Source organism: Erigeron canadensis, chromosome 4 (genome assembly GCF_010389155.1).
Source record: "Erigeron canadensis isolate Cc75 chromosome 4, C_canadensis_v1, whole genome shotgun sequence".
Classification (NCBI taxonomy): Eukaryota; Viridiplantae; Streptophyta; class Magnoliopsida; order Asterales; family Asteraceae; genus Erigeron; species Erigeron canadensis.
Window position 1 is genome coordinate 31,641,581 of NC_057764.1, and position 16,282 is coordinate 31,657,862.

At 32.3% G+C, this 16,282-nt stretch overlaps 2 protein-coding genes across 2 annotated transcripts; one reads left to right on the plus strand and one right to left on the minus strand.

The window, feature by feature from the left end:
- Nucleotides 1-1,143: 1,143 nt before the first annotated feature.
- Nucleotides 1,144-3,748, minus strand: LOC122596077 (transcription factor MYB106-like). The gene is made up of 3 exons (XM_043768591.1): nucleotides 3,619-3,748; nucleotides 3,296-3,425; nucleotides 1,144-1,771 (listed from the first exon to the last, which is right to left on the minus strand). Exons 1-3 carry the CDS (start codon nucleotides 3,746-3,748, stop codon nucleotides 1,144-1,146), a joined length of 888 nt encoding a protein of 295 aa, XP_043624526.1.
- A 7,591-nt stretch (nucleotides 3,749-11,339) lies between these two features.
- Nucleotides 11,340-12,534, plus strand: LOC122597409. The gene is made up of 2 exons (XM_043770007.1): nucleotides 11,340-11,805; nucleotides 11,888-12,534. Exons 1-2 carry the CDS (start codon nucleotides 11,340-11,342, stop codon nucleotides 12,532-12,534), a joined length of 1,113 nt encoding a protein of 370 aa, XP_043625942.1.
- Nucleotides 12,535-16,282: the final 3,748 nt, after the last annotated feature.

Below are 16,282 nucleotides of genomic sequence, written 5' to 3' on the forward strand. Positions count from 1 at the left end.
GCAAAGGTTTCATTATAATAAACAAAATTTTTTTGTCTTGATCCTTAAGCTATCAATCTTAAAGTTTTGTTTCTCGTAAAAGGCTTTTTTTTTCTTGAAAACTTTTAAAGTGATTCCTTACTTTAAATGTATGATATATTTATATGAGCTAGTGATATACTGATATATATATATGTAATATATATATATATAGTTTAAAATGTATTGTTTTGCAAGTTCCTATAATGGCCGTTAGGTTATGTTACTTAATTCTTTCGTCAACTTCAAATTAACTGCCATAACTTTCGAGCTGCAACACTATCTTTGACGATCAAGGTGTTCACAAGGGAAAAAAGTCTACTTTCCAATGCTAAATGCTAATGTACGTTCTTAAAGTCCAAAAAACTTTAAGTGGGACAAATAAATATTTTAAGATGAAGTGGTCAAGTATTGTTTGAGTCCTTTAATTTGCTTAATAGTCGTTTTGTTTCCTTATAAATTACGTGTACCTTACTTTAAGCGTGAAAGTAAGTATCAATGAAAATACTTGATATAAGTATATATATTACTGTATAAAAATAAAAAAGAAGAAAGGGTTCTAAATTTGGGCGTTGCATTAAACAACAATGTTATTATAAGCTGTTTGTACATTAAAACGAATATATATATATATATATATATATACTCCCTCCGTCCCCATTTTAATTGTCCTGTTTTGATTGGTCAAGTCTTTCTCTCCCGACTTTGATCATAAATATCTTTGTTTGTGTTATATATTAATTGATGAAAGTTATACCAATGAAAACTACATTTAAAACTCAATCAATTCATATATGTTATATCAAGTGTTATATAACACAAAGAAAAATATTTATATAATTAATAGCTAGCGTTTATTTAATACTAAATGCTAGCGTTTATGGGACTTAATATGGGACGGAGGGAGTATATATATATATATATATATATATATATATATATATATATATATATATATATATATATATGTATAGCTAATAGCTAGCGTTTATTTAATACTAAATGCGATTACAACTTATCATGCATGACACATTTATATAATTAAGGTATATCCACCAAATTCATTTCATTTTATTCTTAGCCTAATCATAACCTTCTTGATGGATTATGTAGTGATTTAATTAGCTAGAAGATAGATGAAAATGATGTATTATTTCCTAATTTATCAAGAATGTTACTCCAGTAGTTGTTATCCTCCTCAAAAGCATCAAGACAGTTTTGGTTATTATTGGCGTCACTAACCAAATGATTTGTAAAAGTCTCCATCAAATAGTTGTCTTGATACGTCATCATGTTACTCACTTCAAGTATGTTTTGAGTTCCTTCTTCGACTTTAGGGAACTCAAGAGTGTTTATTAATCGATCTTCTACGCTCATATCTTTGAGGATGCTGCTTGGTGGTTCGACATTCTCAACAAGGTTTTGATTTTTAGGAAGCTCGATCCCACTTAGATTAGAGAGCTTGCTTGAAGTTATACCGCCTTGCCATGGTTTGAGTACATCGATACTTAGTGGTTGTGGCACCAAGGATTTGTTGACAACCCTAGACCCGCGAACAAGCCTGGCCTCTGCTTCAAGTCGAGCATTCTCCCATTGCGTCATATGACTCAGATTGGTGTTGGTTGCTGTCCTTGACTTGTGAGTCATCGGATCTATGCCCATTTTAGTTAAGCGTCTTTTGAGATGTGTGTTCCAGTAATTCTTGATCTCGTTATCTGTCCTTTTGGGTAAATGAGTCGCGATAGCAGACCACCTTAATCACAATATGTAAATAACGGTCGTAAATTTAAACTTATATATAATCAAAATAAAAACAAATCAAATTATCAGCTATATTTGTTGACATAATGATAATAATAATAAGATGATGCAATCCTTGTTAAGCTTATTACTATTTCTTTCATGTAAATATTATTGTTGATTATTTTGTTGGTTGTCGATGACAAATAAACAAGATTTCAAGTGGAAAAGTTTTTGTGTTTGGAGATAAAGCTAAAGGTCGTTCGACTTAAAATTTTAAATTTTTATGAAACAATAATATCTCTACCACAAAGTAAATGGAGATAAAAATGTGTATATCGAGTCACGTTATCCATATATGAAAGAGCCTAGATAATAGGTGTGTTACATCAATTTTATTATGTCGGTCGTTGATTCAACGTACTCAGCTCCTTTCACTTTCCATTTACTTATAAAAGTTCTAATGTGAGTACCCACTTAATTACCTTATTGGGTTTATGTTCCAAATATATTTCTGAAAATTTAATAACATCATGCACCCTGAAACCCCACCCATACAACAAAACCAACCAATAGCTAGACTAGAAAGGAGCAAAAACATTATTTTGTCCAAAACTATAAGTTATTAAATTATCATCTATGTTTAGAATACGTACAATATGACTATATATATTTGTTAGTCACATTTTTGGATACATATCTTGTTATATTTTAACGAGCATAGTGCCCGTATAATGCGGCGGTGAGATGGTGGGGTGATAAGTCATAAGAGGTGATAAGTCATAAAGTGTGGTAACAAAATGTCTTAGCCATACGGGCTTCTTCCACGAATTTAAAAATTCGTCGAAAGTATATCGAATGACATCTCTAATGAAAGAGCATGAAATTTTAAGAATACCAATATAATTTTTATAATTTATCAATATACGGTTTTTGAGATAAGAGTTTTTGAATAAATTAGAGGAATAAAATGATTTATGCAGGAGAGAGAAAAAAATGAGTGGTTAAGATTTGAGGAGAGAAAAAAAATAAGTGGTTGAGATTTAAAGGTATTATAAGTATATATATTAGGTAGAGATGTTTAAATTAGTGAATAAATAATAAGGATAATTTAGGTAGTTCAATGTTAAGACTTCCTTTATTATATAAGATTCCTTTATTATATAAGAGTAAAGTTAAAGATAAAAGATAAAAAAGTAAAGATATAGATAAAAAAGAAATACTATTCTAATCGTTGTACATATTGATCACTGTATTTTATTTAGAATACTTTCCTTTTGGAGTACAATAAAGACTTTGTTTAGTAAGAACTAAATATCACCAAATAAAAAGGCGCCTTTTAATCTTTAAAGTGCTTTTTTATTAGTGAATATCGTTCGGAACGAGATGAGTAATATACTTAAGTTTTTACTCTTTTATTTCCCGATCTTTGTTTAAGAAAAATAATAATCCTTCGAATATATAAGTTTGATTAAACCTAGAAGAGTTACACATAATAATGTATAACGAGAAAAAAAATGGAAAGTAAAAGTATTACCTATTGCCAAGAAGAGCATGGAGTTGGATGATGGTTCGTTCTTCTTGCAAAGTAAACTTTCCTCTTTTGATATCGGGTCTCAAATAGTTGGTCCATCTCAGCCTACAACTCTTTCCACATCTCTGTAACCCTGCATGCATTTTAATTCACTAACATTATTAATAAAGTGCAAATTAAATGACAACAGCAGCAGCAACAATACCCAATTCTACCGGCGGTAATAAAATACATATATACTGTGTAACAAAATCAAATGGTACGTACGTCGTACGTAGTTTAGATATACTGTATATGTGTGTTTGTGTGCGCGTGTGTTTACGTACCAGCCTTAAGGGGCAATGCACGCCAACTTCCATGACCGTGTTCTTCAATATATGCAACAAGTTTTTGATCTTCTTCGGAAGTCCATGGACCTTTCTTCAAACCCTTTTCAAAACTTGGCGATCTACCCATTCTTTTTGTGGATCAACTTACTATTATTAGAAAGATAGAATGTATGTTTTGATGAAAAAAGGAAAGTGAACCTATATATAAAGAAGATAATATATGAGCTAGAGAGGTAGGGCTTAGCTACGATTCGCTAGACCAATGAGCAAGAGCATTGAATATCCGACATGTTTGGTACTATTGTTTTCATGGTGTAATGACTCTCTATATATATTTTGCATCAATGATGGTGATACCCAATTTTCAGAGAGAATTTATGATAGAATTAACTAATTAAGTGAAACTAGTGCTTACGTGGAGACTAGAATTTATATATATATATATTAGGTTTAGCCCCGTGCGTTGCACGAGATAACATAAATTTCTATCAAATAATTCAACAAATGTTCAATATAAAAAAAAAACTGTCATCGAAGAACGAAGATATTTTTTTATGTAATGAAGTAAAATATTAAATGACAAAGTAATAAACATTATTAGAAGAAAGATTATAAACCTCAATATAAATCTTCACTTTTTTTCATCCTCCATCACTCCTTCCACAAGCAATGAATATTTCACCATTCCCTCACCGTCTATGTAGGAATTAATTTTGACTCAGTCATATTATCTAGTTTGAGTTGGTTTTATTTAAGTTAGTATTTGAGTTAGTTTTAGTGTTGCTTCAAATAAATGGTATAAAGTCATGGGGTTGACCGAATTATATGCAATTGAGAATATGGACATTATGGGTCATACCCATGACCAATTCCTTAGGTAAAGTTGGTAGTTTATTTCCTTATTTTTAGGATAACATAAGATGTAGTTTTGCCTATTTAAGGCTTATTCAGTCATTGAATGAGAAATAAGTTTCACCTTTGTTTTTTATATTTTTGTACGTATTTACTCTCTTTTCATATTAACATACATAATATACATAGTGAGTGAGGTTGAAAGTGATAAAAAACAAAGAAAAAGATAAAACTAAAAAGGTGAGAGGGTGAGAAAGAAACCAGATTTACACCACCATCACCACTTTGCTACCCACCCCTTTGGTACCTACACGGTGGGTGGTGTTCCAACTGGTCACCGGTCGATTACCACCTTGTCTCCTTACGTATTACGTCCACCCTCAAAGAATTAAACATAGAGTATATAAAAACATAAATTCAACTTAAATTAAGACAACATTTTTTTATGTTCCAAGTAATCTAAAGTTTATATTTTTGCAATATATTTATGTTGGAAAATAAAAATTAAATATATATTAAAAAAATTTACATCTCAAAAGATATTATATTAAAAAAAATTAAGAATCATTATTACTTTTTAATAAGAATTACAAAGATCTTTAAAATATGGAAACTTTTTTATAAATTTGGAATATGTCACTAATATATATTTTAGGTAAGAAACTATTACTATATATCTCTTTTATATATATGTTAAGTGTCATCTAATTATATAAATAATATTTTTAATAATTTTGTGGGATTTTAGACCGAATATCTATCATGTTTTTCAAAATATAAACAAAAATCTCATTAGATCAAGTGGTTTATGTTTCACATAAAAAACTTGAGGTTGTGGGTTCTAATCATGCTTATGACTTTTTAATATGCTATTTATTCATAATTAATAAAAGCTATGATGATGATTTGTCAAGTATTAGTTGTTAGCTTACGTGTCAACATTTAAGAGACTAACGACCTGAGATCGCCACGTAGAAAAAAGATGATGTGGCGAGCTCTGAGATATGCCACATCATCAAATTGAGATAGAGAATTATATATATATATATATATATATATATATATATATATATATATATATATATCGGAAGAGTTGTTTGAGAACTTACAAATAAAAAAGAACGCGAAAACAATTCTGAACTACTCATTTTCTTATATTTTCTCTCTCTTCCATTAAATAAGAAAATTCACCCAAATCATTTAAAATGTTTTATCTCACAAACCATAAATTGTTAGACGAAACAAAAAAGATGGGTAGTCTTAAAATTTCGTCCTCTTTCATGAGATACAATTCGATATAATTTTGACGACTTTTTAATTTTCATTTTTTTTCCCATCGCGTTCATCCTACACATGTGTAGGTTAATCCTACACATGTGTGTGTAAGATCATTGTTTTCACATGTAAATTAATAAATGAACATATGTACACAACAATGAAGGTCAAGGGCGGAGCCCGTCAATCCATGGCAGAGCCATGGTAGCCAAGGACGGAGCCCGTCAGTCCATGGCGGAGGAATAGCGGCTAAGGGCGAAACCCGTTAGGTAGACCACCCATCACTGACCTGTCACCCTCTATGACCTATCACCCCCACTAGGTTTGATTTATGGATATCCTTAAGGGCGAAACCCGTTCCGAATCATAATTTTTGTTCAACCTACACATGTGTAAGTTATGTGTAACTACCAAAAAGAAAACGAAAATTAAAAAATCGTCAAAAGTATATCGAATTGGATCTCTAATGAAAGAAGACGAAATTTTAAGACTACCCATATTTTTTGTTTCGTCTAACGATTTACGGTTTGTGAGTTAGAACATTTTGAATGATTTAGATGAATTTTATTATTTAATTGAAAAGAGAGAAAGAAGAAAAGAATGTGTGGTCCAGAATGGTTCTTGAGTTCTTTTTTTTAGGAGTTCTCAAAATAACTCACCCCGATATATATATATATATATATATATATATATATATATATATATATATATATATAAGAAAAGTGAATATGGGGTTGTTATAAACTCAAGCTCACATATTAATTTTTTAACATTTTGAATAAATATTTGAGCCCTCATGTTTTTTATGATTTAAAAAAATGGTATATGAGAAGTTTTTCACCCAACTTATATGCCTAACAACCTCATATTCAATTCCTTTCTCGCTATATATATATATATATATATATATATAATATATTACGGGTAAAATAAAACAAGTATGAAAGTAAAACAAATAAAACAATCCATTTCCCTTAACTAAAATTTATTGTGCATCATGAAAATCTTCGTGCATCAGTTTATAGTTATACTTTATGAATCTCCGTGCATAAGTTTTTTCATGATCAAATGGTTAAGATCTTATCTTATTTGTTTTACTTTAATACTTATTTAACAATAACTAACCTATATATATATATATAGGGTAACAGGGTGACAATCAAATGAGAACGAAATTAAAATGAGAACACTTAAAACTATATTTTGATGCATTAAAAGTCCATAAAACTGACATAGTACATAACTAATTATCATTATTTAAGTGTTTAACAACACATTGATCCGTCAAAATCGAAAAAATCTCGTTTTTTGTTGGATGCATCATATTGATGAATATGCATCCAAGATGGATGCATAAAAAGAAAGTGATTTTTTCAATTTTGAAAGATCAATGTGTTGTTAAACACTTAAATAATGATAATTAGTTAAGCACTATGTTAGTTTTATGAACTTTTAATGCATCAAAATGATGTTTTTAAGTGTTCTCGTCGTTCTTATTTTAAAAGTGTTCTCACCGGAGTGTTACCCTAGGGTAACATATAGGTTTTAGGTAAAATAAAACAAGTATTAATGTAAAATAAATAAAACAATAGTTTTCTCTTAACTGAAAATTACCGTGCATCATAAAAATCATTTTGAATCAATTGCTTCGTAAATCTTCGTGAATTAATTTAACTATGATCTAAGGGTCAAGATATTGTATGAGTATTTGTTTTATTTTAATACTTGTTTTATAATATTTAAACCTTGTTTGATGCATATTTGTGTGGATCAGATATGGAGCATTACTTCTCTATAATATATGGTTGGTGTGCATTACCATATATAGATTCTAAAGGCATCAATGCATGGCGCTATACATGCATGCATAATTGGAAACCGGAATCTTTTGCATTATATATATATATATATATATATATATGCAGGGGTATATCAAATCAAACTATGTGTATTACTACAGTTGTTATCATAGTAGGGAACATCCGTTCATATATATTCTTAAAAAAAACATAGGTTTTAATTAAATTCAATTCAAGACATACATATATAGTTCATAGTTGTCTACAATTCTTGGTCGCTTTACTGTATAAAGTAGGTTGCTCTTTAGAAAAAGATGATACTTTAACCCAATTTATTATCATAACTAATTAGAGTTTCAAGATGTAAAGGTTTGATTGTAATTTCTATCCTGGAAAAAGTAATGATGGGATAACCATGACGTCTTTATCACAATTTGATATCCATCGACTTATGACGTAATATGCAATGTTTTAAAAATCAGTATTTTAGACATATCGGTGTTCTAAAACTTGCCGGTACTATCGTTATTATCGGAAATACTAGCCGGTACAACTATTTTATAAAAATATACAAAACATGTTACTGTACAATTTAACAAAAATAGTCAAAATATAATTATAATCTTATCAAAAATAATATCATATAGGTATTTCGTAACAGAATATATGTTTTAAAATTGACAAATAACAATAAATAACATTAAAGTATCCTAAATTTTTTTTAAAAAAAAAATAGATGACAATACCGGACATACCGAGACAGTGATATCTGAAAATACCGGGATTACCGAATATACAGGCCGATATTGAATGGTAAAATTACTGAAAAAATACTAGGCTTAAAATACTTGTGTACCTTCCGGTACCGGTAATACCGGACAATATTTACCGGTATTTAAAACACTGCTCGTATGAGCCATACAATGCCAATACAATACCTTCATCATAATCCCCGCATGATTTGGCACTCCGAAGGGTCAAACGATCCTTAAAACTTCATATACGAGCCTAAACTTTATTAGTAATGGATACTTTTAAAGTTATTGTTTTTTTTTTGCCAAACAAAGATTAAACTTAGGACTTTAAGAACAAGAAGTATTTTTCTTATATTAAGCTAACTTTCTATTGGCTGTTGGTATGGGCTATGGGTTGTAGGTGACATACATCGGCTAGGCAAGCAACAAATAAGCAATAAATTAAGAGAAAATAGCCTTAATACCCAATTTTTATAAATGATATATCAATTTACCCAACTTTTTTTGGTTTTTCACAAAATACCCACAAAAATCGCAATAATTTTCGAAAATTGCAATGAGATTCCCAAAATCGCAACGAGATTATACAAAATCGCAATGAGATTACAAAAATCGCATAAAGATTTATGAAAATCGCATAAAGAGTTTACATAATCGCATAAAGAGTTTATAAATCTCGTAAAGATTTTGTAAAATCTGAAGTTCTTTATTCTAAGTTCTTTATGCGATTTTGATAATCTTTATGCAATTATAAGTTCTTTACGCGATTTTTAAAATCTTTATGCGATTGTCATGTCTTTATGCGATTTTGATAATCTTTATGCGATTATCATGTTCTTTATGCGATTCTGAAGTTCTTTATGCGAATTTGTAAATCTTTATGCGATATTACATGTTCTTTATGCGATTTTCATATCTTTATGCGATTTACCCATTCAGGATAAGATTTTGTGCGAGATTTTATGACAATTTAAGTACGTAAAGTTACAAAAAACTTCCCAGTACATCATATGAATTCTATCCTTTCTAACAAAATAATTAGTTCAAAGTTTTCAATATTTCTCCCAATATTTGAGTGTACAACTAATTAAAGGTATGTTTTTATTAATTTACTAGTAATTATTTGTTATTGAGTTTCATAGTATAATGAAATCATCCACTGTTGAGAGTGTTTGGGTAGATTTATGTTTTGGTGGATCATGGGAGAATGTGAATGGTTGTTTGCAGTATATACCATTATCTATGAATGTTTCACTAAAACTATCATTTAAAAAGTTAACTTATAAAGGTTTGATGTTACGTGTTGCAAAAAAATTGAGTTTGGAGCCTCAAGTGGGTTTAAGCTATCTTATTTGAAAGAAGGCAAAGTCTATTTATTAAACGATAATGAAGATGTTGATGGTTTCATGGCTTATACTAATGTTTCAAGAGATCTTGCTACATTATATGTTGTTGCACCTAAAAGTAGTGAATTCGGGTCAGGAACCGAAAGTAATCATATTAGTTCTTCAACCCCTGCTTATGGAGATCACAATGAACAACAAAATACCTATAATCAGCATCAAAATTTCATGATTCCACCACATTTTCAAACACATACAACTCGTTTTAGTATCCAACCTCAACAATCTCAAAATCCACAATTCTTCCTTGATAATTCAAATTTCAATCAAGTTACAGACCCAAATTCAGGTTTCGAATAGAAGACTTAGATGATGATGATAATGAGCCAACCGAAAAAAATGTGAATAAGATTCATTTTGCTTTTGATCTTAGTGAATACGCTGATCTTGAAGATAACTCAGATCAAGTTTGGGGTAAAAACAAAGTAGAAAAATCAATGCCAACTTACAACAATCTTGAAGAATATGAAGATATGGATGATGGAGCCACGGGTAAAAATGATCTTCATTTTGATGGTTTTGATCTTAGTCAATACTCAGATCTGGAAGATAATTATGATAAGACTATGCATGTAGATGTTAGTGAAGAGGAAGATATGATGGTGAAAGAGACAGTTGAACACCCATTATATAATTCGTATAACTATGAAGAAGAAGAAGAAGAAGAAGAAGAAGAAGAAGAAGAAGAAAAGAAAAAGAAAGTTGGGATTGTTCAGAAAGAGCCACGGGATTATAAATGGAATATGCCAGAATTACTTCCAATACCCGAAGAAGAGTTAGTACGAATACCTGTTGATTGTTACACAAAATTTATTCGTATCAAGAAACATGATTGTTTTGATACAAAGGAAGATTTGAAGATAGCTAGTTGTTCACAAATCAGACAAACATCGTTTTGAAACAAGGTGTAGGCACGATAAACATTGTACGTGGCGTATGGTTGCAAAGAGGATACAAGATTGTGACATGTTTCAAGTTAGGAGTTTTATTGATAAACATACTTGTTCAAGGACACAAGTTTATCCTCACCACAGACCGACAAACAAAAAGGTGTTGGGTGGATTTTTAGCCGAGTTGATGTTTGTGAATGGTAGGGTATATCGGAGTCATGAAATTATGACTGACATAAATGCTCGGTTCAAGATTAGTATTTCATATTCTCAAGCTTGGAGAGCCAAATGTTATGCCTTGGAATTGTTAAGGGGATCACCAGAAGCATCATTTGCGCAATTGCCAGCTTATTGTCACAATCTAAAGTTGAAAAACCCCGGGTCAGTAACTCATATCAAAACAAATGGAGATGGATGTTTCGAGTTGTTATTTATCGCCATTGGTGCAGCGGTTAGTAAACTAATATAATTTTGTTAACTCTTTTTTTGTGTTTATTATATTCCGCATTTAAATAATTAAACTTTTTGGTGTATATTTTTTTATTTTGGTGTATATTTTTTATTTTGCAGATTCGTTCATTTTTTACTTGTCTGCGGCCGGTTATTATAGTTGATGGAGCACATTTGAAAGGTCGATATCTTGGAACAAACCTATTAGTAGTAGCCATGGATGCTAACAATGGGATACTACCTATAGCATACGGGGTTGGAAAATCGGAAACATCTTATTCATAGACATGGTTTATGGGGCATCTTAGAGATTGCATAGGTCATGTTAGGAATTTGACAATTATATCAGATAGGGCAAACTCAATTGATATGGCTATTAGAAGATGTTTCCCCGATGCTTTTCATGGACTTTGTGGTGTTCATTTGTTCAGGAATCTAAAAACAAGGTGTGCTCGTATAAAAAACCACAAATGGAAATATTGGAAGGCTGTGAAAGCTTATCGAGAAGTATATTTTAATAAACACATGAATCGTCTAAGACGTGTGTTGCCTCAATGTGCCGAAACTTTAGATAATGTTGGGATTGAAAGATGGTCAAGAGTACACGCCCTTGGAGCAAGGTATGGTTTCATGACATCTAATAGTGCAGAATCAATCAACTCTCTAAGTCGTCATGCAAGAAAACTACCCATTACTATGCTAATGGAGTTTTTTCGAGCATCAGTTCAGGATTGGTACTATAAGAAAAGAAATGTTGCAGGTATTGCTTCCTTAACATTGTATATTCTATATATAAATGATGATGACTTTTAATAAGTAAATTACTTGTTTTAAATGTATAGAAACATTGGAACGCCGTGTTACACCATGGACCGAAAAAAAGATTGCAAAGCGTGTTGTGAAGTCAGCATCATGGAGAGTTAAACCATGTTCAAACACATTGTTTGAAGTTTCAGATAATACTTTGAATGGGCTTGTCGATCTAGATGCAAAGACGTGTACTTGTGGGAAATGGCAAATTTCAGGTTTTCCTTGTGGCCATGTTATAAAAGTTGCTCTTCATCTAAACCAAGATGATTCCACTGTATACGCAATGGACTGCTACACTTCAGATATATATCGACAGACTTATGCTGAGATTGTCTATCCCATACCACATCCGTCTGAATGGGAGATACCTGATGACTTACAAACAGTTTTGCCACCAGTCATGGACAAAAGGCTACCCGGCCGACCCAAAAACCGCGATCGTATACCTTCTAAGGGTGAGGAGAAGAGAAAAATAACATGTAGTCGTTGCAAGGAACGCGGTCATACAAGGATGACTTGTAGAGCACCCATGCCATCACAAACATCATTTCCTCCACCGACACAATATGGATCATCATCTTCATCAAAAGCTCACCATGTGCCAAGTAAAGGGAAATCCACATCTCAATCAAAATCACATTCATCACCTTTTGGGACTATTAACTTGGGTGATTTTTAGTTGTAAACGTTGTATTAAGTATTAAAGTTACTTTGTTATCGTTTGGTCATGTATGCCAATTTCTGTTATGTTGTGTTTAAATGGATCTTTATGTTCAACAAAGCTTAATATGTACGCTCGCTTCTTTCACAAAGCATCCATAATTGAAACTATAGAACTAAAGTTTACAGCAAACATCAAACATGCATCCAAAGTTTACATGACTTCAAAAAACCAAACACATTGATTTCATGCCTCCATCTCACTTTACTAGAGTTTAAACTAAAACTAATACATATTCATGTAACATATACGCTTTTACCATGATCTAATCAGCCACAAAAGTTAGTTAAGACCTGTCCAAGACAAGCAAAAAATCGTCAAAATGAGGAGCAAAAAGTTATGATTCTAAACCTGTCGAAAACGAGCAAAAAAACTGTCGAATTACCTAGCCTATTTGCTGTATGAAACCAGTAGTAACTGCTCAAAACGTCAGCCTATATGTTGACAAAATAACAGCCCAAAACCAGCTCAAAAAATCAAGTTACTTGCTGTCCGAAACCACCAAAAATCTGCTCAAAAAACAGCCTATGTGCTGCAAAAAACAGGTAGTCGTCAATCAAATAAACAGTGCACAGTTGCAAGTACCTGATAGAAATGCATACAGTGTTACTCTATTGGACTTCTGGTAGGATACGCCTTGCATATATCTCTCGAGCCATATAATGTCGGTAAAATAACCCAAATGCAGCTTTATCTAAATCTACCGGAAAATGAAAATCCATGTCTTTCGCGACCCTTTCCAACCACATACATACAAATATACCACAATCTCCTCTTTTTATTTGCGCTTGTTGTGGCACTGTCACAATTGTATCCATTGTAATCTTAATCTCTTTGGGCTTCTTGTATCCAGATCTTTTCCAATATGAAAGATTATCTAAGAATTTAGGGAGAAGATTTGTCCATCTAGTACACAAATTCTCCAATACACCCTCTGATATGTAACCCAACATGCTGTCATATACCACCGCCTCCAATGACGGGAGTCGAAGCTCAACGAGAAACCAGTGATTATGTGAGCAAATGGGGATATACACCTGCATATTAAATATATGTGATAACCTTATTAGAAAATAATGATGTATTTAGAAAATAATAAAGAGACTTTACTGTCAATAAGGACTAACCTTATCAATTTCCCACCATTTAGGATGAATCACATTTTCTCCATTAGCATATTGATATGAGCTAGTTGACGGAACCTCCAATTCAATTTTACTAAATGATGAAGGCATGATAGTACATCGTCTCTCTTCCTCTTTCCCATAAGATCCAAATTTCCGCAAAATCACCAGTTTTGACATCCATGCATCAATATGCTATTTTAAATATAAGAAACATATTAATTTATATAACAAACTAAAACAAATAATTAATACATTTAGAAATTTATTCTTACCCAATCCTCGAGATAGCCATTGCTTTCAACCCCTAATAAAATACCCCACTATGACCGATCAAGAAGCAAATATGTTTCTTTGATTCGGCATAGATCCACATAGCACCCCTGGCCCCGCTCATGGAGATAAAAATCAACTGCAGTTGTAGCCCAAGCGGAATTATCCTTAATTGTGACCGGAAGTTTGCCCTTAAGATTGGCAGGAATGGTACTGGGTGGTAACTTATATGAAAGCCATATTGGGTCCATCATACTATTCACCATTGGTGGTTTCTCTTTGAGTTTTTTTTTATTCTGGGGTTGTAGAGGCAAGCTAACAGAAGCTTGTACATGAGTAGCCTCACCAGCCTCAACAATAGGAGGATACAGATTAGGTTTATCAACAAGACATTTGTTACTTTTTTTCTTCGGGGGTTGTTTATCAACCTTAGATTTGCTTCTTTTTTTCTTCTGAGGTTGTACAAGTGTGCTAACAGGAACGGGAACTGGTGCATGACTAGCTTGACTAGCCTGAAGAATAAGAGACTGCTTCTTATATGGTCTTGGACCAGGGGCTGTGTAAGGAAACTTGTAGGCAGTTCCAGGATGTCTGACACGTGATTAATGGCATTTTTGAGGTGATTGATCTCTATGGAGAGAAGAATCGTCTCGATTAGGTGAAAAGTCCAATGGACCTCCATCTCGCTCCTGGGGTACTAAGAGATCTGGGAGATCCTGCTCATCCATCCCATCGAAAAAACGTCTGCTAGCTTGCCACCAATCAGTGGCCGCCTCTGCCTCGGTGGGTGTCAATGTTTGTATCGGGATATCTGCGTCCTACAATACAAACAAGATATACATACATAACCCTAAATTACATACAAAACGAAAGTAAATATATTTTGTCACTTACATCATTGATCGTCCCATGGGTTACTAACTGAGTCCAATTCAATTGCTTCTTCCTCTTCCAGGTAATAGCCCTAGGGATATTCGGTGTATCTTGAGATAATGTCTTCATGGTAAAAGAACGCATACTAGGAAATGCCTCAAGTATCCATATCTACAATATTATATGTAGACATAATGATTTCTTCAAACTGATGTGTTCTATAATAAACATACATAACTCTAAAATGATTATCGAAACACTATTTCATACCTTAAACGCCCAAACAAATCCTGACAAAGTGTATTTGACTCCATTTTGATGCACATGAGGACGTTTAACAATAGCAGCGGATAATTGTTTCCGAGTAGTTTCCCATATATATGAGCCCCATGGAAACAAGTTCCATACATCTAAATTCTCTGCTAGTAATAACATATCCTTAGAAATGGGCTGAGAGTCTTGTCTTCCTAAAAAACCGACATCAACAACATACAAAAGGCACAGTCGGACAACATCAATGTCACTCATCATGGTGAAATCAAGTTTTTCATATGATCTTTTCAAATCAATGACTTTCACTCTTTGACCATCTGCTAAATCAAAAAAAACTTGTTCCGGCCATGACGCTCTAGGGATATGTCTGGTGTACTCACTGAATGTGTCATGTCGTCCAAATCGTAGACCCGTGACTAGACAAAATTCTTCACGGCCAAAACGTGTATATGCCGGAGGAAAATGAAACCACATATTAGGCAGGTGCGTTGCTATCCCCACTGGTGGTACATTATCAATCATACCTTGCAAAATTAAATGGCACAACAAAGGATCTCCATTTGGATGTTGCACTTTCAACCATGGTCCAAAACAAGTAGTCTCAAACAACTTTATCTGGGTAACAAAAAAATAAAAAAATGGCTGAAACATAACACATATCTAGATAGGCTAATGGGCATGTGAACACACAATGATGTGTTAATTAAGATATCTCAGCATACATATATTCATGACGAAATTAAGATCTAAATGGTTACATAAGTCCATGATGATCTAGTAGCCTAAGCAAATAAGTAATTAAATATTATAAGTACGTAACATATGATCATAAACTAATGTGGCAATTTTGTTTCAAAAAGAAGCTTATTTTTGATAATTAAAGAAACATGATTTTGGTTTAAAACAGGAGGATTGGTGAAGTTTATATGGAAAAACAAGGACGACCAGTTGAGTAACTAATTATACATAAAAAGAAGAAAATTTATAAATTCAAAATAGAAGTTAAGAAAACCAACCCTAGGTTCTTGAATTTCCATAATGTATGAGTATTTATGTTAATGTCGTGGCTGGTGGTGGTGATGCATCCGTGAACAGTGAAGAAAGAAATAGGGCGTGGTGGTGGAGATGCAAGCAGAATAGAGGGGCGTGGTGGTGGAGATGCA

Coding starts and splice junctions, on each gene's coding strand:
- LOC122596077 (XM_043768591.1), bottom strand. CDS start 3,748: ATGGGTAGATCGCCAAGTTTTGAAAAGGGTTTGAAGAAAGGTCCATGG. Junction 3,426..3,618: donor TGCATTGCCCCTTAAGGCTG/GTACGTAAACAC, acceptor AAATGCATGCAG/GGTTACAGAGATGTGGAAAG. Junction 1,772..3,295: donor CATGCTCTTCTTGGCAATAG/GTAATACTTTTA, acceptor ATTGTGATTAAG/GTGGTCTGCTATCGCGACTC.
- LOC122597409 (XM_043770007.1), top strand. CDS start 11,340: ATGGGGCATCTTAGAGATTGCATAGGTCATGTTAGGAATTTGACAATT. Junction 11,806..11,887: donor TAAGAAAAGAAATGTTGCAG/GTATTGCTTCCT, acceptor TTAAATGTATAG/AAACATTGGAACGCCGTGTT.